This window comes from Herpailurus yagouaroundi, unplaced genomic scaffold, assembly GCF_014898765.1.
Source record: "Herpailurus yagouaroundi ecotype Mexico unplaced genomic scaffold, PumYag 196, whole genome shotgun sequence".
Lineage (NCBI taxonomy): Eukaryota > Metazoa > Chordata > Mammalia > Carnivora > Felidae > Herpailurus > Herpailurus yagouaroundi.
The window spans coordinates 8,896,591-8,916,418 of NW_024412427.1; the positions used below are offsets into that span (position 1 = coordinate 8,896,591).

At 42.9% G+C, this 19,828-nt stretch overlaps 1 protein-coding gene across 2 annotated transcripts in view; it reads right to left on the reverse strand.

The window, feature by feature from the left end:
• RPN2 (ribophorin II) overlaps positions 1-19,828 on the reverse strand; it is a 60,517-nt gene that overhangs the window by 4,260 nt on the left and 36,429 nt on the right. For both annotated transcript variants that reach the window (XM_040447108.1, XM_040447107.1), the window contains exons 10-16: positions 11,976-12,067; positions 10,232-10,346; positions 7,274-7,468; positions 5,996-6,082; positions 3,920-4,015; positions 2,245-2,320; positions 362-491 (exon numbers count right to left, since the gene is read on the reverse strand). In XM_040447108.1, coding sequence (XP_040303042.1) covers positions 362-491; positions 2,245-2,320; positions 3,920-4,015; positions 5,996-6,082; positions 7,274-7,468; positions 10,232-10,346; positions 11,976-12,067 — 791 coding nt within the window. The remainder of the gene's footprint in view (positions 1-361; positions 492-2,244; positions 2,321-3,919; positions 4,016-5,995; positions 6,083-7,273; positions 7,469-10,231; positions 10,347-11,975; positions 12,068-19,828) is intronic.

Consider the following 19,828-nt stretch of genomic DNA (forward strand, 5'->3'; position numbering starts at 1 on the left):
CTGGGGCATGGGAGGAGGACAGAATAGGATTCCCCGTGGCGAGTAGAGAACATTTTTATACAGCCAGCACATTAACAACGATCTTCTGCCGCACATGTTCTAATCCATTTTAATCTTCATAAAGCAATTATTTTCTTCTCTTGTTCTAATGTGTCAGGGCATAAATCACTGTGGTTTTAATACATTTAAAACTGATCACCAAGGCCCCTTTCGGACTTAAAAGGCTGGATTAAGGTGTCACACTTGCCCCTAAGGATACGAATCGTTCTGCCACATACCCTTGTTCAAAGAGCTGGGTGAGCAGAGCTGACAAAAATATTTCTAATCCCACTCTGAGTCCCTGGCCCATCCCCAGCCTTACCTCTTGATTGCCTGCTGGGCCAGCATCCGATTGCCAGCCAGGAACGTCACGCTGCCCAAGATGGCCAGGTACTTCAGGGTCTGGAACATGTTGAGCTGAGTCCAGTAGACATACATGAGCCCCAGCATGGCTACAGGAACAGATGTCATGACAGCCAATTAAACTGCTGGACTCTGAAGAGGTCTCTATTTCTAGACCAGCTCATTTTATTCCTTTTATCTGGTGCCAGAAAATTAACTCAATATACTTACCTTGGCTACCGAGAAATTCAGAGGTAAAAATCAGATGTCAGCTACCTTAACTATCCGGTTCCTTGTTCCAACTCACATCTATTTCCTCTAATGTAGGTTTTTTATTTTTGTTGGGTTTTTAAAAAAAATTTTTTTTTCAACGTTTATTTATTTTTGGGACAGAGAGAGACAGAGCATGAACGGGGGAGGGGCAGAGAGAGAGGGAGACACAGAATCGGAAACAGGGTCCAGGCTCTGAGCCATCAGCCCAGAGCCCGACGCGGGGCTCGAACTCACGGACCGCGAGATCGTGACCTGGCTGAAGTCGGACGCTTAACCGACTGCGCCACCCAGGCGCCCCTGTTGGGTTTTTTTTAAAGCATTACTATGATACTATATTTGGCATTCATTTTATTTTTTAAATTCTGAATGAAAGCATGCAGGGTTATATAAATGAATAATTTCCTTTCTATTAAAAAAAAGATTATTAAGGGGATTTTGCCAGTGTGAGTAGGAAGGAAGCAGGAAGCACTGAGGAAGAAGGTTTAATGAAAAGGGCTCAGGCCTGGGCACTGGGAACCCTGGGTTCTGGTCCAGGCTCTTCCTTGCCTAGCCGCTTCCATTTCTCTGAGCCTACATTCTCTCACTTGTTGAACAGGGAGGATCCTAACTCCTGCCCTGGGCACCCACATCACAGCTGTGATGAAAATCAAATGAGGGAATGTGCACAAAAGACACTCTGGCAAGAAAAGTCATGGCTCTAAACAAATTTATATTCAGGTTCCAGTCTCAGCTTCACTCAGGAGGGCTATCATCAAACCCAGTAACTAGGCTGGTGAGAAAGGTCATCCTGTCAATTTTGCCCAGAAAGATGACGGATGAACTACGGCAGGGGTTCTTAACTGTTTCTGAGGTCACGGACCACTGTGAGAATCTGATCAAAGTTACAAACTCCCTCTTTCCTGAGAAAAACACAGACACACATTTGCCTAGAATTTTAACTGATTCATCTGTGGACCGCTACAGAATCACACACTATGGATGCACAGAGGGTGACTCCCCAAAGCGTCAACGAAATCAGAGAATACTGAAATCTCAGTGAAATGCAAGGCGCCACAGATCCAACAGGGTCAAACGTCTCAAACGCTTAGCTGGTTTGTGAATTTACCGTCTTGTTATGTTTAGGTCCTAAGTTCTCAAGAGAATAACACGGGACAGTGTGGCCAACTGTGGAAGAAACTGTTTTCTATTACTGTCCAGACCCAGCCGCCAACAAACGTGAAGATCGATATGGTGGGGAAAGATAACCTTTGGAAACTGCATTAATGCTCTTCATCCAGGAAGATGGCTCAATGTAAAGCTACGGCAAGTGAGTAATCTCTGGAAATGAACAGGGCTATTAAGTATGGGTAAATGGCCAGCCAACAGCAGCCTAGCACAATGAAACCCAATATAATGACAGCTGTTCTACGCTGATGGACCAAACAGGTTTATCATCATATTAACTGTCCTAAAAGGCCAGGAGGAAGAGGGAAATGTTATGCTATTAAGTCATTATAGTTAATAGGTTGTGGGTCTACTTAACAGGGCTTTTGCATGGGCAGGCAAAATGTCAGAGGAAGCTAAATGGAATTAGCAGCCTAGAGTGCTTACCAGCATGTCCCAGGTGAAAGATGATCGTGCTTGGAGCAAAAGTGAAGTTGGAGACATTGGCACCAATCCGGATCCACTGAACGATGGGGAGAGGTAAATTAAAAAGACATTAGAACTTGAAAGGGAAGGCAACACATGCTACGTCAATGCTAATCCAATGAACAGCCCCAAGGGCTTAAAAGTTCATGTATACTTGAAGGACAGGAAATTTTTCCAAGTGACAGCCATCCTATTATAAGTCCTCAGGAAAATAATTGTTCCCTTTTCTCTTTAGGAAGGCATTCCTACACCTGCTCTCAAATGTGCTCGAGTAACTCAAACCTGAACATCCTTTTTAATGACTGCAAACTCTTCTATTTTAAAGCAGGTGAAACCACAAAGCTGAAAGGTCACAGACCGCATTTATGATGAAGTAACTGGCACTCAGGCTAATTCCTCTAAGTACTGGTAAGATAAGACCCTTGGCAGCCGGTAGGGTGCACGCTCCTGCTGTGGGTTCCATGCCTTTTGGAATTCTGATCACTCATGAGAACAGGTGCCCATACCCTCAGTCTGGTTTCTGAAAGACTGTGCCATGCCTTCCAGATTTAGACTGACCAATAATTCCTTTACTAAAATCAATGAATAAATTAGAAACACGGGCAGCTAACTTTCCAGAAGTAAGATCTAATGAGTTTTCCATACAGTTATCAAAATTCTCTGAACTTCAAGGATATGCTTCTTATATTTATAATTTGTAAAGAGAGACCAAAAGAAAATTATTAAAAAAAAATTCAAACAGTACACTGAAGTATAAAAATTTCCTTCCTTTATACTCCCTAAAAGGTCCTCTCCTTAGAGGTGACCAACACTAACAGATAATGCCTTTTCAAGGTTTTTACAAAGAGGACCATACTAAACATACTCTTCTACCCCTGGCCTTCTTCACCCAGTACATCTTGGCAATCTTGTCAATACCAGCATATAAATCTATATATTCTTTTAATAAAGTGCATATTATTCCATCATATGGATGTACCATAATTTATTTAACACTTGCTTTTATGAGGGTTTTGGGTTGTTTATGGTTTTAGGTTCACTGAAATGCACAGCCTCTGTTCTCTGTTGTTATCTTTTCAAAAAAAAATTTATTTATTTATTTATTTATTTATTTACTTGTTTATTGAGAGAGAGAGAGAGAGAGAAACAGCAGGGGAGAGAGAGAGAATCCCAAGCGGGCTCCGAGCTATCAGCGCAGAGCCCAACACACAACGCAGTTCGATATCATGAACTGTGTGGACCTGAGCTGAAACCAAGAGTCAGACGCTAAACCGACTGAGCCACCCAGGTGTCCCTCTGTACTCACTTTTTATATAGCTATCAGCATTGGGCCTTGCCTTCTTCACACTTGACCTCATCTGAACACTCCTGCAGACTATCCCAGTCCATACACTTTTATCATTTTTTAGTGGCTATAAGGTACTTTCTCGTGCCTCTCATTTATGGATCAGTTGGCTGTTCCCCACAGTGGGGAATTTCAGTTATTCTAAAATTTTTTGACCATCGGTTCAGGTCACAGCTGCTGGACCCCTTCAGAGCTGTGCGGAGGCCAGAGCACAAAGCCTCCTTTAGAACAGCTACATCTGCTGAGTCTGGCGCCAGACACACGCTGCCCATGCTAATTACAGCTACTCACCAGAGCAAAGAGCAGGAGCAAGGGCGAGAGGATCAGGGCTGTGAACGTATTGGACACCACGGTGGGGGGCCTCTTCTCAGGCTCTCGGAACAGGTGCTGCCAAAAGAGGACATACCAAGAGTATTTAAGAATGTGCCCTTCCCCGCAGGGGCTGCCATGTATACCAGGAACCAAAACGCCAATGACAGTCAAGAAGAAGAAATGCTTCCCAGAGGCTAAACCCTCCTGGAAGTGAGAGGACACTGGGCTTCTGCCTCTTCTCAATGCTGGCTTCTAGTCCCAGAGGCCTCTTTCCAAAGACACCAGTCCCAGCTTACTACTTGGGCAACCCTCTTTTTCTCGCAAAGACTCACTGCCATTTAGAGGTTAGAAAATGCAACCCATTCAGTGGCATTTTGCTTAGTGTCAGAGAGGGTGCCCAGGTATATGGATGGTTTGGATGATATATCCAAGGCAGGACTCTGGCTTTCATAATGCTTCTGGGTTCCTAGGGTGGCACTATCATATATTACTGCCCCACTTAAGTTAGCTAACTGGTGGTAACCTCACTCACTGTAAAAGAGCTTCACTACTGATGGTTCCAACCATAACTCACCCCTTCTGCATCCAGCCCATGGCTCTAAGGAAGCCCTAAATGAACCTTCTCTCTTCCTTGTTCTGCCTGATTTCCAGAATTGGAACCAGAAAGCTGGGCAAGCACTGCTCTGGTATTTGTTTTGCTTTGTTCTGAGAACCTCTGTATGAAGATCTTCGGGAGGCTCATCTAGACAGTGTCACCCAGCAGGGGCAGTGATGGACTAGGGGGCCAGAAGACTTCTATTTGGGCCCAAGTAGAGGGGCAAGTTGCTTTACCAACTTTTTGCCTCAGTTTCTAACTGGAAAATCGGGGATGGGAGGGCAATGACCATCCTATCAGGTGTGCAAGGTGGCTGTAAAGACCAAATGCAATAGGGCATCTGACTGTGCTTTGTAAGCTCTAACATGTGCAAGTTTAACTTCTTTTCAGTCTTTCTTCCAATGCACAGACTCATGTCTGTCTTTCCTTGCCAATGTCCAGCCAACCCAGCTCCAGGATGAGGCAACACCACCTGGGGGTCCTGTTCCCAAATTTTCACCTCGGTTCCTCTTTGCTGCCACTACCATTAAGGGATCTCTAACACCGTCTATGGCAGATCAGTCGGCACCCTTCATCCTCACAGTTGTACCTTCTATTTAACTGCATTTTACAATCTTAAACAATGCTGTATCAACATTAGGAGGATTTCAAAGAAGAATCCTACTACTTACACCCTTTGGACGCTTGTCCTTTTTTTAAATAGTGAAACAAGAGTAAGCAGTCTGCTTGGAACATCTCGACATTCATTCAGATGTGGTGTGAATAGTTTCCACATTACTACAGTATGATCATTTCTTGGGACTGCAATATAGTCCACTGAGTGCGTCCACCTCAGTCTCCTTAACCAATGGCTCAAACTGCTTAACAATTACTATACTTATTTTGTTTATGTTTATTTTGTAAAATGTTTTAGAGACTTTTCAAAGCCTTTCTTCCTTGATCAGTTACTTATTTTGATTCTCACAACAGTCCTGTGGAGCTGAGCTGGGCAGAGACTGCTAACTGTGTGCATAGAAGATGAATCCCTGGAGAGAGGATTGCCTGGGGGAGGAAAGCCCTATGCTCCCACCCAGTTGAGTTTTCCACCTATAGGCCCCAATAGCCCTGATTTCTGCAGGAGCAGAGAGGAAGAATGCCAAACCCATTGGTCCTGTAGCTGTCAACTGAAGGCTGAGCCTCCTGAATGTTTAGGAAAAACAGACTCTGATTTTGTGTCCAACTATCTGCTTTCAGGGAGCTGGTCACTGGGCTCTTTGAGCCTGTTTTTTCAAGTTCTAGGTTGGCGCTGATATTTGTCCCGTTTAATTTGCAGTGTGGTGAAGCCAAAACTATAAGATATTGTGTAAACAGGTTAAAGGAGATCCCAGAGCCACAGTTCAGGCATTCGCTGCCCCCTCTCGTTGTGCCCATTTGACGTATCTCCTCCATGTTTAGTGGGAGAGCCCTTAGGCTCCTTATACCTGAATTTCCTGTTTGGGGGTGAAAAGGTTCTTGGACAGGACAGTCGATGGAGCATCTTCTTCAGGGAACTTGATGACCACATCAGCCTAAAAAAATAAGGGCAGCTTTTAAAGGCACAGGGTAGAGAAGGGGTTGAAACAGGGTAGCATGCCCTAACTCACATGCAGGCCCATAACTGAAAACAGCTCCTAGCAGTCTAATCACTTCTGATCTATTAGCTGACAACTGAGGCAGTAAAAATGTCAAGAACAAAATAATAAGTATTTGTTGAAACTGCTTTTTAGAGCTAGAATTTCAATTTTCTACTGTCTGGTGAGCCCCACAGAGCTGCTTAATACAAAAATCCCAGCTGGTATTCAGGCTGTTACAGTTGCAATCAGAAACTGCTGGTGTCCCTGGGAAGTGTGATTTAGTCACAGAAAAAAGAAATGAAAATGTGCTCTCGTACAAAAAGCAGCCCGAAGTCCAGGAGAAGAAAAAAGGCTCTGAATACAACGCAAAGAAATGCAGCCGCCCCTTTGTCTTGCAGAGGGAGCGACCGCCATTCAAGGCCTGGGGTTTGGCCTCTGCTACCTTTCCAACCTCACCACCCACTGCTCTTGACCAGATGCAGGGGCTCCAGCAAAATGGACCCACTCAGGCCTCACCGAAAACATCTTCTGCGGGTCATTCCCCAGCCCCCAGATACTATTCTGATAAACCCCTGCAATTCTTCCACCGCTCACTCGAATGCTGTCTTTCAAGAAGTATTTCACTCATCACATCTATCAGACGTGAGATATGGAGGTGAAGAGCACTATGTAAACTATAACACAGTATGCAAATACTGGTTAATAGTTTATTAGCATCTTGCATATTCTAGAATTCATCTGAATTATTTTCAAAATTCAAATCTTACCCTTTCCCACCCCACCCCGTGAGGCTATACCACCTCTCAAAGACCAGGCTTTTGTCTCTTACATCTATGTATCCCCATAGTGCTTTGCTATAAAATGAAAACTTCCTTCGAGTGGAACTTTTATAGAAATTTGCTAGGACCCACAAGGGCAAATTCATGCTTCATTCATTCACTCAGTCACTATTTATCGAGCACCTACGATGTGCCAGGCCATGTGCATACCCCTAGGACCAGCACACGGCCCCTCACCTCACCATGCCTATTTATTGCCCTGCACAGGCAAGGCCAGGGTAAAGAGGCCATGTTCCTGAAAAAGAGCAGTCTCTGTCTGACTGTGGCACAGCCACTCTTGCCTAGGTCAAGGTGCATTAGGGCATACCACATTCCAAAGGATTGGGTTCTTCAAAGTGGCATCTCCGATGATCAAATAGAGAGTGTAGGTGCCGGATGCAGAGTCAAATTCGATCTTTCTCTCAGAAGTATCCAGTTCAAACTTGTACACGTTCTTGCTGTCTGGCTCAGCAACAAACACTACTTCCTGGCCAGTCTTCTGGTTATGGAGTCGGACAAATGTCTGAGTAGAACAATAATAATACAACCTTTCATCTGATAATTTCAAAGTTCCCTCCATACCCAACACCAAATCAACAAGGCAGCAGACTATTGGCTCTTTTGTCACAGTGGAAGCTCTGGGATGTGCCAGACCTGCCTAAGAGCGAGGAAGGAGTGGCCATCCCACTCTGGTTCCCAGCTCAGAGATTAGAGATCACTTTTTGTTAGTCTAAGATATTTAACTTAGGGGTCCAGCCAATTCTCAACTACATGGAGGCTGAATGCCCAGTTTGTGGAAGATTTAAGCCCTTTGCTGCTGCTGCAGTTTCTTCTTCCTGCCAGCCTTTTGGCCACTTTGCTGCCCAATTAACTTCTTCACCAGAGGGTGAAAAGAAGGGAAATGAGGTGGAACTGTAAGAGGCCCATTTTCAATTTCCTAGTGCCTCTAGCTAAAGATTTAGTAGAAGAGGCTTGAGGATTGATAGCAAGGCAGAGTTCTAACCAAGCAGAGCAGCCTGGTGTCACAGAGAAAGCCCAGGCTCTGAGGACAGACACATTTGATTCCACTACTTTTTAGGTGAGCAGGTCACTTCACCCCCTCAGGCCTTGATTTCCTCATTTTTATGAGAGAACGATTAACCTCTATATGTGGTGTACCTGTGCAAAGATTCACAATGATAAATGCAAAGCATTTAGCGCAAGACCTGGTATATGCTAGCTAGTTGACACATAGTAGCTGATACTGTCACCAATGTGATGGTACGAGTCCTTATCCCCCCAATGGCACAAGAAACTAAGGCTTCTGCATATTAGAACTGCAGCAAACTTAACATCCACTCTGAGCTTTCCTTTCAGGTGTTTCAAAATAAAGAATTGAACAAGGCTGGAAGGTTCCAAGGATTAAATGAGTTGCCATGTTCACGCAATTCAGCCCTGGCTCCCAGAAAAAAATGTAAATCTCATTTGTCACTCTGCATCTGGGCAACGAGGAACCACCATCAAAGTATTTAGAGAAAAGGCCCAGAGATGTGAAGTATCCTGACTACAGCAGTCTTGGCCAAGAATGGGATTTAGGCCTGACCTTCCTCCTGTGACAGCCAAGGGCACGTGGCAGCCAGGTCACCTGCACAACGCCATCTCTACCTGGGGGGGGTTCTCTATGTCACGGTTCCAAAGCAGAATCTTAAATGAGACAAGTATTCAGTTAAAGTTACACTCCCTCACTAATTCCCTGCCTCAGCCCTAATCCCACCAGTTTAATCTTATTATCTCTTCTCTTCATGTTCTTTCTTCCCTTGTGCTGTTTGGTTGGCACACCTCATTCGGAAAAGGAGCTCGGAAATGTTGAGAGGCTGAAGTGCTTAAAGTCAGTTAGCCATGGCTAAGTGTCCTGACTGAGCTCTCTGAAGCTTAGGGGTGGAGGGGAGAGGAGCAGAGAAGTGCCAGGGGTGGCGGCGGTCTTGGGGGCAGCCACTCTGGAGCCTGGCCACATGTGCAGCAGTTGTAGCTACAAGCAGCAGAAAGCAGGAAGGTTTCCAAGTAAATCCACTCACCTCAGTCATCTGCTCTGAAGCTGTCTCTCGGCACAAACTCGACTCCGCCAGCTCTTGCTAAACTATCCCCACAAAACATCTCAACCAAGGCCCCTACGTCCCATGTTGTTTTCTTTCAGTAAAGTATTTACTGGAATTTCCCATTATAATACTATCATCGATGGGGAAGGCCCAAGAGCAGTTATTCTCAATCTAGGGGGATGATAGGGGCAGGGGAGAAGGTGTCTGAGAGGATAAGGGGCCATATCAGATTCTCTGGGGAAAGGGTATATGGTTTGAAAAAAAATTTTTTTTAATGTTTATTTATTTTTGAGAGAGAGAGAAAGAGAGAGAGAGCACAAGCAGCAGGTAAGGGTAGAGAGAGAGGGAGACACAGAATCTGAAGCAGGCTCCCAGGCTCTAAGCTGTCAGCACAGAGCCCAACACGAGGCTTGAACCCATGAACCGGGAGATCATGACCTGAGCTGAAGTTGGATGCTTAACTGACTGAGTCACCCAGGCGCCCCTGAAAATCTTTTAAATAATAATTCTCATGACTTTATGTATGGAAAACAAAAATGAAGGCTATTGTTTTCTAATACAAATTAAGCATGAGTTAAAAAGGGCTATTCTTCAGATTCCTAAAAAGAGGAACTCTGCTGTGGTCAGAACAAAACCCTTTGGGCCCACCTAGGTTCTCCTTTTTCATAATTATTTCAATCTGTTTTGTTGTTTTTTTTTTTTCCTCAGAAAGGAAAAAACCTCAATTAAGCGCTAATCTGCCTTAAATTTATCTTCTCAATACCAGCTGATCTTTTAAAAACAACTGTGTCGGGGCACCTGGGTGGCTCAGTTGGTTAAGCAACTGACTTTGGCTCAGGTCATGATCTCCCAGTTTGTGGGTTCGAGCCCAGTGTCGGGCTCTGTGCTGACAGCTCAGAGCCTGGAGCCTACTTCGGATTCTATGTCTCCCCCTCTCTCAACCCCTCCCCTGCTCATGCTCTGTGTCTCTCTGTCTCTCGATAATGAACAAACATTAAAAAATATAAAAATAAAAATAAAAAGAACTGTGTCCGCCACGTTCAGAGTTACAACCAGTATGAGTGGGGACAGTGCCATGTGGGAAAACGTGCCAGTCCATCAGGGTCCAGAGTGAAGACCTGAAAGGGAGTGTGGACTTTATACACTGTGCCGTACACTCTAGTGCATGGTAAGGCTGCAGGCCAGGAGGAACACCTGGGCTTTTTCCTGACCTGGTGAGGGGTGAGTTCAGCACCAGTGTTCACATCTACCAGCTGGAAGAACAAAGCAAAGTTCTGGTGGCTGTCCGCGATGAATGTGCCCTTGGCTTTTGCTGGGTAGGTCACCCTGAAAGAGACATGTATACAGTAAATCTTCGGAGAGGATCTGCGGGTCTCTGAGAACAGAATAAAAAAGACAAACTGCACTTCACTGCCTAATCCTTCCTCTCCCCACTGGATAACTTCCCTGCTGCAGACAGACAGGAGTACAGTTGTCTGTGGCCAGAGGGCAAACCGGACTAGGAGAGCCAGGACTGAGAAAAGCACAGGATAAACTCTCATCGGGGTCTGGGGAAATGCTACGCACAGACGCTCCAGGCTGTCACTTCAAGGACCTAAGGATGTCAGCTCAACCAAGTCAGGTACCAGTGGGGCTCACGTGTCCCTCTGCAGCTACAGGGGGGAATAGAGAGTTGGGCTGGCAAGCGGGCAAGGAGAAATAATCACAGGATTGATGTCAGCAGCATGTGGGTACATGGTTGGAAGATGAGGGGGTAGGAGATGCAAAGGAAAGACGGGTACTTATCACTTTTTCTTTTTTTAATGCTGTATTTTTTCATGGATACAGTTTCAATTTACTTTTCTGCCTCAAGTTGGGTTTTAAAGAGTTATTTTCTCAAAAGGCAGACTTGATGAGAAAACTATTCTTTTCCCAGCCATCTCCTGGGATGCGGTAAGATGGCCATGGGAAAAAACAAGCCAAATGGTTATAAAGCTCACACCTGACTATATTTTATACTTAGGCTTTATATTTACGTGTGAGGAATACCAACTCTTCATCTGTATAGAGTATTAAACTTTGCAAGGCACTCTTACATTATTTCCACGGACTCTCAACAGGGCTCTCATCTCCAGTGTCACTATGAAAATAACTAAGCCAGAAGCAGAAAGCCCAGCCTTTTCACATGACTTAAAAGGAGTGAATGTTTAGCTTCTAGGCCCTGGCTAACATCTCCTGTCTTCATAACAGCCTTGAGGGTTCACCTACTTTCTCTAGCAGCTATAGCCACCCAGTCAAGTTGAGGTCCAAACTATACCCAGAGGTCTAGATGGGCCCCCCCAAAACAAGGATCTGGAAGAGGGCTGACAGGCTCCATATAGTGCCCAGCCTGCTCTGATCAACTGCCAATGATGACCTTGAATGCTGTGTTAGAAAAGATTCTGAGTTCAACAGGAACAAAAGCTATGACTGATTAGTGATGTCTTCCACAAACTTAAGAAAGGAATTCACAGCCCCAGTGCTAGGTATCTGCCATCTCAATTCTAAGGATCTCTGAGGCTTCCAACCAATTTCAGACCCACTGTGAGCCGAAGGGAGTAGTCATGAGGCCACTAAAAGCCAATTCAGGACTATGAAGATAAATTACCAAAATATAAACACACTGCTTCCTTCGTTGAGAAAGTCTTGCCTTTTTTAAGAAAAAGTCATCCGAACTAAATAATATACTTGGTGACATAGTTGATTCAGACTCAGATGCTCCCTATCCCATTGTGGACTAACTGCTGGTAGAGACAACCCCAAATCTGCGTGGATGCTGTGTGGCACGGTGCCAGCAAAATTGAAGCCTCTTTAATTTAGAGTGCAGGCTGGATTACTGCTGACCCAGAAATGGCATCCAGAGGGGATCGGTGCCTGGGCGTGCTCCTCTCAGCTCAAGCCTAGACTTCCCCGGTGCCCAGAAGGTACCCCACCTACCGGGTGGTTTTGGGTGCGATGCTCTGATCCTTATCCACAGTGGAGAGATCAACGTTCGTGATGCCAACTTCAGTGGAGATCTTAACTCTGAGCTAGAGTGAAACACAGAAGAAAATCACCAAGTCAGCTGATACATCAAGAATTACAGGCATACCCAAATTTTCCTCATAAAGGTGAGCAAAGGCATGAAAAGATCCTAGGACAGGAGTCTTCAATGATTTTAATAAAGCTGACTCGGCCAGGTAGGATTTCCAGCTCTTCAATCTCAAGGCTTAAAAGCAACTCCGTGGGGCTCCCGGGGTGGCTCACTAGGTTGAGCGTCTGACTTGATTTTGGCTCAGGTCATGATCTCACAATTCATGAGATTCGTTTTCTCTTTCAAAATAAATAAATAAACTAAAAACAAACAAAAAAAGCAACTCCTTGATTCTCATCCCTTCTTCTCTTCTTTGGCATTGGTTGGATGGTATATACTAAAAGAAGAAAACAAAGTAGGATTTTTCACGTGTCCTTTAAAATAAAATAAGGGGGAGGGGCGCCTGGGTGGCTCAGTTGAAACTTTGGCTCAGGTCGTGATCTCACGGTTTGTGAGTTCGAGCCCCACATCAGGCTCTGTGCTGACGGCATAGGGCCTGCTTAGTTAAGATTCTTTGTCTCCTCTCTCTGCCCCTCTCCTGCTTGTGTGCTCTCTCTCTCTCTCATTCAAAAATAAATAAACATTAAAAAAAGGATATGAAGGGGTGCCTGGATGGCTCGGTTGGTTAAGTGTCCGACTCTATTTCAGCTCAGATCATGATCTCACGGTTTGTGAGTTTGGGCCCTACACTGGGCTCTGCAATGACAGTATGGGGCCTGTTTGGGGTTTTCTCTCTCTTTCTCTCTCTCTCCCCCTCCCCTGCTCATGCTCTTTCTCTCACACACAAATAAATAAATAAACTTTAAAAAAAAGAAATTAAAATACAGAAGGGGGAAAATTTGTAAGCAGTAACCTTCAAATAATTTGAATCAACAAATACTTGATTCTAATGACAGCTATTGTTTGCTTTGTGAAAGACACTGACTTTAAAACGACAATTTCGTGTAATCCTCACAACAATTCTCTAAGGTAGTGCTATTTCAGATAAGGAAATTAAAGATTAAAAAGATAAAGCCACTAGCTCAAGTTTTGATGGCTAGTAAGTGACAGAGCCAGTATTCAAGCTCAGGCATTCTGATTCAGTGTCCATACTCTTAGGCACCTGGTTATCCAACTTCCCAGCAACAACTTACTCTGTACCAAGCAGTATTTTAAGTCTGTCCATGAAGATGTAAGAAGCATGGCAGACATCTGCACCATTCACCAGGCACTTCCGCACACATGGTAGGGATGTGCTTCCCTGTTTCCCTGGAATCAGGTGTGGCCACATGACTAGCTTTGGCCAATGAAATGTGAGCCCCCAAATGGAAGTTTTAAGAGTCAGTGCGTGATTCTCTCCCCTCCTCTGCATGGACACAGACAATGCAGAGAGAGGCCTGCTCCTTCAGTCTGAGTCCCAGCCTAAGGACAGCATGAAGCCGAGCCTCCAGTTGATATGCTAAGATACCTAGCATGGGCAAAAAAGAAACTTTTGTTATTTTAAGCTACTGAGACTTGGAGTCTGGCAGAAGCACAAACCAGCCCATCTTGACTCTTAGGGTTTGAATTCTATATATTCCTTGTAAATATTTTCACAAAGAGGAGCTAGATAACACAATAAACACAATAAACACGAACTTTTTAAAAGTTAGACTTAAAGTGTAAAATTCCAAGAGGCAGAAAACATTCTGAAAGTCTATTCATGGGAAATTTTTTAAAGTCCAAGTTTTGGGGTGCCCGGGTGGCTCAGTTGGTTAAGCGGCTGATTTCAGCTCAGGTCATGATCTCCCAGTTGGTGAGTTCGGGCCCCACGTAGGGCTCTGTGCTGACAGCTCAGAGCCTGGAACCTACTTCGGATTCTGTCTCTCTCTCTCTCTCTCTCTCTCTCTCTCTGCCCCTCCCCTGCTGTGCTCTGTCTCTCTCTCTCTCTCTCTCTCAAAATAAACATTAAAAAAAATTTAAATAATAAAAACTGTAAACCAAAATAATAAAAATAAATAAAGTCCAAGTTTTAATGTGCAAATTATAAAAACCCAAGGTACTTTTTATATGCAAACATATCTATAAGACTTGCAAATATTTGCTAAGCTTGAATGTAATGCTTGAGGAAATCCTTGCCAAATCCACTGGTTTATAGTCTAAGTCAGGATCAAGGAACAGAGATAGAGGGCTGGGCAATTGAAGAATGGCTTTAGCATTTTGCTAAAATGCACTATCAAGGTGTAACAACCTCAAATTGAGGCCAAAGAAGAAAAATTAAAAAGGGATAAAGACAGCTATCAAGTAATATAACAGCCTTCTCTCCTACCTCCATAATAACTATTTTGTGACAACAGCCTCAATTATCAGATTGAATAGGGCTATTATGTTTTACTTAAAAAACAAGGGGTGCCTGGGTGGCTCAGTTGGTTAAGTGTCAACTTCGGCTTGGTCATGATCTCACAGTTCATGGGCTCGAGCCCGAGTTGGGATCTGTGCTGACAGCTTGGAGCCTGGAGCCTGCTTGGGATTCTGTCTCTGTCTCTCTCTCTGCCCCTCCCCTGCTTGCGTGCTCTCTCTCTCTCTCTCTCTCAAGAATAAATATTAAAAAAATTTTTAAAAAAACAACAAAAAACTGAATGTACAAGATTTATTACAGAAGCTGTAAGGACAGTCTTACCTCCTACTCCTAAATACATAGCCACCTATTGGTAGAATTATACTCAGCCTCACTGCCTGTCACTGAGGTTAGGCAACTGGGTGAATGACAGTGGTAGGGAAGGGAAACAGATGGCCTTCGAGTTGAATAAATCCCCAAGGAAAGAGTTGGGAGCCTCTCCTTTGGCTCTTTGGGCTCTGCGCTGAGAAAACAGCTTCGCAACTCACATAGGGCTTGGAACCACATGAAACTCAATGCGGAGAGGCACTGGGACCATTTGAAGAAAAACTGGAGTGGAAGGCTTAAGCAGAAAAGTAGCCAAAGAGCTGTGATTAGACTACTGCTGCTTAGCAAGATACCTCCCACTAAGATCACTTTGCCTACATCCCCCTAGCACAATTGGAGCACACAGGTGCAGGGGATATACAGAGATGGCAAGATGCACTTCTTGTCCTAAAGAGAAGCATACATGTAAAGCTAAATGTTAACAAACCAGGCTGCTGCTTTAATGGAGGGATGTACAAAGTGCTATGAAAGCACAGGAGAAATAACTGTGACTTAAGCTGGCCTGGGGGTAGCCCTTGCTTGGTTGGGGAGCGAGAGAATGTGTAGCACAACGGCTCAGAAGTCCTCCAGTTTGGGGAGAGGAAGGAGTTTAGCAATATTCCATGCTATAAAAACAATCCATCTTCATAGTTAACCACTCTGCAACCTACCCATCAACACTACCCAGATAATTCTTTCCTTACTTCGGTGACTCACTCCCTCAAGGGCTCACCCATTTAATTTGTAAATGTGATCTTAAAATCATCATCCCACCTAAATTTCCATAAACAGGAGATGGTTACGTGACTAATGGTACGTGTACACTATGAATTACCATGGAACAATTACAAAGGACAAGGTAGATGTCTATAAACAGATAAAGAGATATTATCACCTATTTTTGAGTACATCCATTGACATGATTATATTTAACATCACTGTCATGGAGTCTAGGCAACTGGGTGAATTCTGGCAGAAGAATGGTGGAGGGTTGGGAGGAGTCATCAAGTTAAAAAGATCCCTGAGGGGAAAGCTGCGAGTCTCTATTTTATGACAAGAGCAAAGAATACAGCTGTTTTTAGAATAATCCTTTTTTTTTTTAAATTTAAATGTTTTTATTTATTTTTTGAGACAGAAGGAGAGAGGTGGGGAGAGAGAGAGAAGGGGGAGAGGGAGAGGGAGAGGGAGAGGGAGAGAGAGAGAGAGAGAGAGAAAGCAAGCAGGGGAGAGGCAGAGGGGGGGAGACACAGAATCTGAAGCAGGCTCCAGGCTCCGAGCTGTCAGCACAGAGTCCAACGCAGGGCTCGAACCCACGATCTGTGAGATCATGACCTGGGCTGAAGTCAGATGCTCAACCAACTGAGCCACCCAGGCCCCCCTAGAGTAATCCCTTTTATGTAAACAAGAAAGGATAAACGTACATTCATTCATTAATTTTGTATCCTTCTTTTTCTTAAAATGTACAATAATTAACTCTTAGAAATGGATTCCTCTGAGGAGAGGAACTGGATGGAAGGGATGAGAGAAAGCTCTTACATTTCATTATATACTTTTACAAAATTCATTTGCACTTTGAATTTTTTTTAACTACATGCATATTTTACTCCTTTTTTGAAAAAAATAGAGATTATCTCAGCAATGAGACTGTGTGCCATATACTTTTTTCTTTATAAACATTTTGTATTGAAAAGCACCACCCAATAAACAGAATTGCAAAAATAACCATTCTTCCAGGGTGCCTGGGGGGGTGCTCAGTCAGTTAAAAATCTGACTCTTGGTTTTGGCTCAGGTCGTGATCTCACAGTTAGTGAGTTGAAGCCCCACATGGGGCTTCACGCCAAAGGTGTGGAGTATGCTTGGGATTCTCTCTCTTTCCCTCTCTCTCTCAAAATAAATAAATAAACTTAAAAAAATAATCATTCTTCCTTTCAGCAGATGGATACATAGAGACAGATGTTTAAAGATTTATGTAAGGCTCCTCAATGTATCCTAATTATAGTGATAGAAAAGTCATCAACTTTTAGCTTTTTCCTTAGAATCCTGACTACAAACTTTCAACAGTAACATGGTCACTAAGGCCCGCTAATCAAGATTCAACTGTGTGTTTTAAAGACATTATAAGCATTCCCAGACAATACACACACATGGATGACAAAAGAGCAGATTGCAGTGAACTCAAGTCATTTTGGGTTTGCTCTCAGCCCTAATTCTAAAAGGCTCCCTAAGTTAAAGGTTTCTTTGTTGCAGAGAAACACTGCAGGGCTGTTCTTGAATAGGGAACAGTTTAAAACAAGTCCTTCTGCTCCTAAAATCTTAATACAAATGAGTCTCTGGAAACACTGAAAAGAAAAGCGTTTTTATACTACTCTTTTAAAGCAAATTGAGAAATAAAAATTATCGTAACTTTTTTCAAAGCCATGTTGTAAAGAATTGAGTAAGATCCCTGTGGGTTAGCTGCTTCTTCCTTCAAACTAACACTTCAAGATTAGTTTTTATAATAGGAAAGGGACTTGTTTAGCCACTTTAAATGCAGCTAAGCCTGCTTTACATTGAATCATGCTAGTCTTTTCTTTGCCTGTACTGCATGCCACATACACCTCAAAAAATGTTTTAACGCCAGGAAATGTAGTCTTTCTGCTGAGAGTAATAACCCCCTTGTTTAGCTCATTACTGTCAAAAATGATGGTGCATTAGGGGCAATTAATGCTAATGACAGCTTCTAAAACCCATGTTTCCCTGACAGCAAGTCCAATGTCAATGAGGGCTATTACAGGCCTTCCACACCAAACCACCGTTAATGCACTCTGACCAATGTCAAGCGTCTCTCAGGAGAGGAAACAGGACCTGCTGACCCGCTCTGAGGTTCTAAGTGTGACTACTACTGAAATTACAAAGTAAAGTTGCGTATGTGACAGAGGTCAGAACGCACACACGCGCGCGCGCGGACACACACACACGTACATATGCATGCATAAAGCTCTAACATAATGAAGGAGAGATTTTTTTTAATGCTCACTCCATCACCAGGAAGGAAAAGGACAGCAATGGCCTCAGTTGAGGCTTATTATCATTGCATGAGTAACAGCTATTAGCCATTTCTGCTATTTTGCACTTAAATAATTTTTCCAACAATCACAGAAACACTTGGACAAACGCCAGATTTGATGTTACAAAAAGCCAAGCTGTTAAGTAACCAAGACAGCATAGCATTGGTATAAAAATAAAAATATTGATTAATGGAAAACGACGACTGCAAGACTAGGTATTAACCCTTGCCTGTATGGCCAACTGATTTTTGACGGCAAGATGCAAAGTGTGCCAAGACAATTCAATAGGGAAAGAATGGTCTTCAACAAATGGCGCTAGGATTTCCACATGCAAAAGAAGGAAGCTGGACCCCTACCTCACACCATATACAAAAACCAAGTCAAAATTAATCAGACACCTAAATGTTAGAGTTAAAGCTATAAGAGGAGTAATCTTCATAACCTTGGATTAGGCAATGGTTTCTTAGATATGACACTCAAAGCAGAAGCAGTGAAAGAAAAATAAAGAAACTGAACCTCATCAAAATTAAAACATTTTGTGCTTCAAAATCCAAAATCAACAAAGGGAAAAAACCTATAGACTGTGAGAAAATATTTGCAAATCATGTATTTGACAAGGGACTTGTATCCATAGTATAAAAAGAACTCTTAAAATTCAAGAATATATGGGCCCCTGGGTGGCTCAGTCAGTTGAGCATCCAACTCTTAATTTTGGCTTAGGTCATGATCTCACGGTTTGTGAGATTGAGCCCTGTGTTGGGCTATGTGTTGACAGTGTGAAGCCTGCTTGTGATTCTCTCTGCCCATCCCCTGCTCTCCTGTGGGGATACACATACATATGGTCCCCCTCCCTCTCTTAAAATAAAAAAATATATATACATACAAAAAAACCTCAAGAATATATAAAAAGATAATAATGTATCAAGAAGAGGAAATAAGAGGTATATAGATTGGGACGGAAGAAATAAAAAGACAAAAAACAATTTCTTTTTAATGGGCAAAGGGTCATCTGTACAGACATTTCTCCAAAGAAGATATACAAATGGCCAATAAGCACATGAAAAAGCTGCTCAATATCATTAACCATCAGGGAAATGCAAACCAAAATCTCAGTGAGATACCACTTCATACCCACTTAGGAATGCCAGAATGAAAAGACATATAATAACAAGTGTTGGTTAGGATGCAGAGAAATTGGAATCCTTATACATTACTAGTAGAAATGTAAAATAGTGCAGCTTCTTTGAAAAAGTTTGTCAGTTCCTCAAAAAGTTAAACATAGAGTTTATCATACGACCTCGTATTCCATTCGTAGGCATATACCTCAAAGAACTGAAAACAGATGTTCAAACAAAAATGTGTACATGAATGTTTATAGCAACATTATTTTAAAAAGCCAAAAAAGTGGAAAAGCTCCAAATGTCCATCAACTGATGAACGGATAAACAAAATGTGGTATATCCATACAATGGAATATTACTCAGCCATAAAAGGAATAAAGTACTCATACATGCTACAACATGAATTAACCTGAAAAATATGCTAATTAAAAAGGCCAGACACAAACAGCTATATATTGTATGATTCCATTTATATGAAATGTCCCAAATAAGCAAACCATGGAGACAAAAGTAGTAGTTGTTAGGACTAGAAGATCTATTCCTGTAGAATAAGGAATATCTACTATAGACGCAGGACTGCTTTCTGGGGTGACAAAAGTGTTCTGGAATTTGAAAGTGGTGTAAATATAAATAAATAAATATCTGTAAATATACTAAAAACACTGAATTATAAATACTTTATTAGATATGTGAATTATATCCTCAAGAAAGCTGTCACCCAAAAAAAAAAAAAAAAAAAAAAGGCCAAGCTACTTTGTATAGAATAAAAAGCTAACCCTTTGAAGATGAGTTACCATAGTTTTAAGGGCCCAGGAATGTAAGGAAATATTTTTATACCACTCCATCCTTTTCTTCTCGAATGGTCGGAAATGGAGAATAAGCACTCA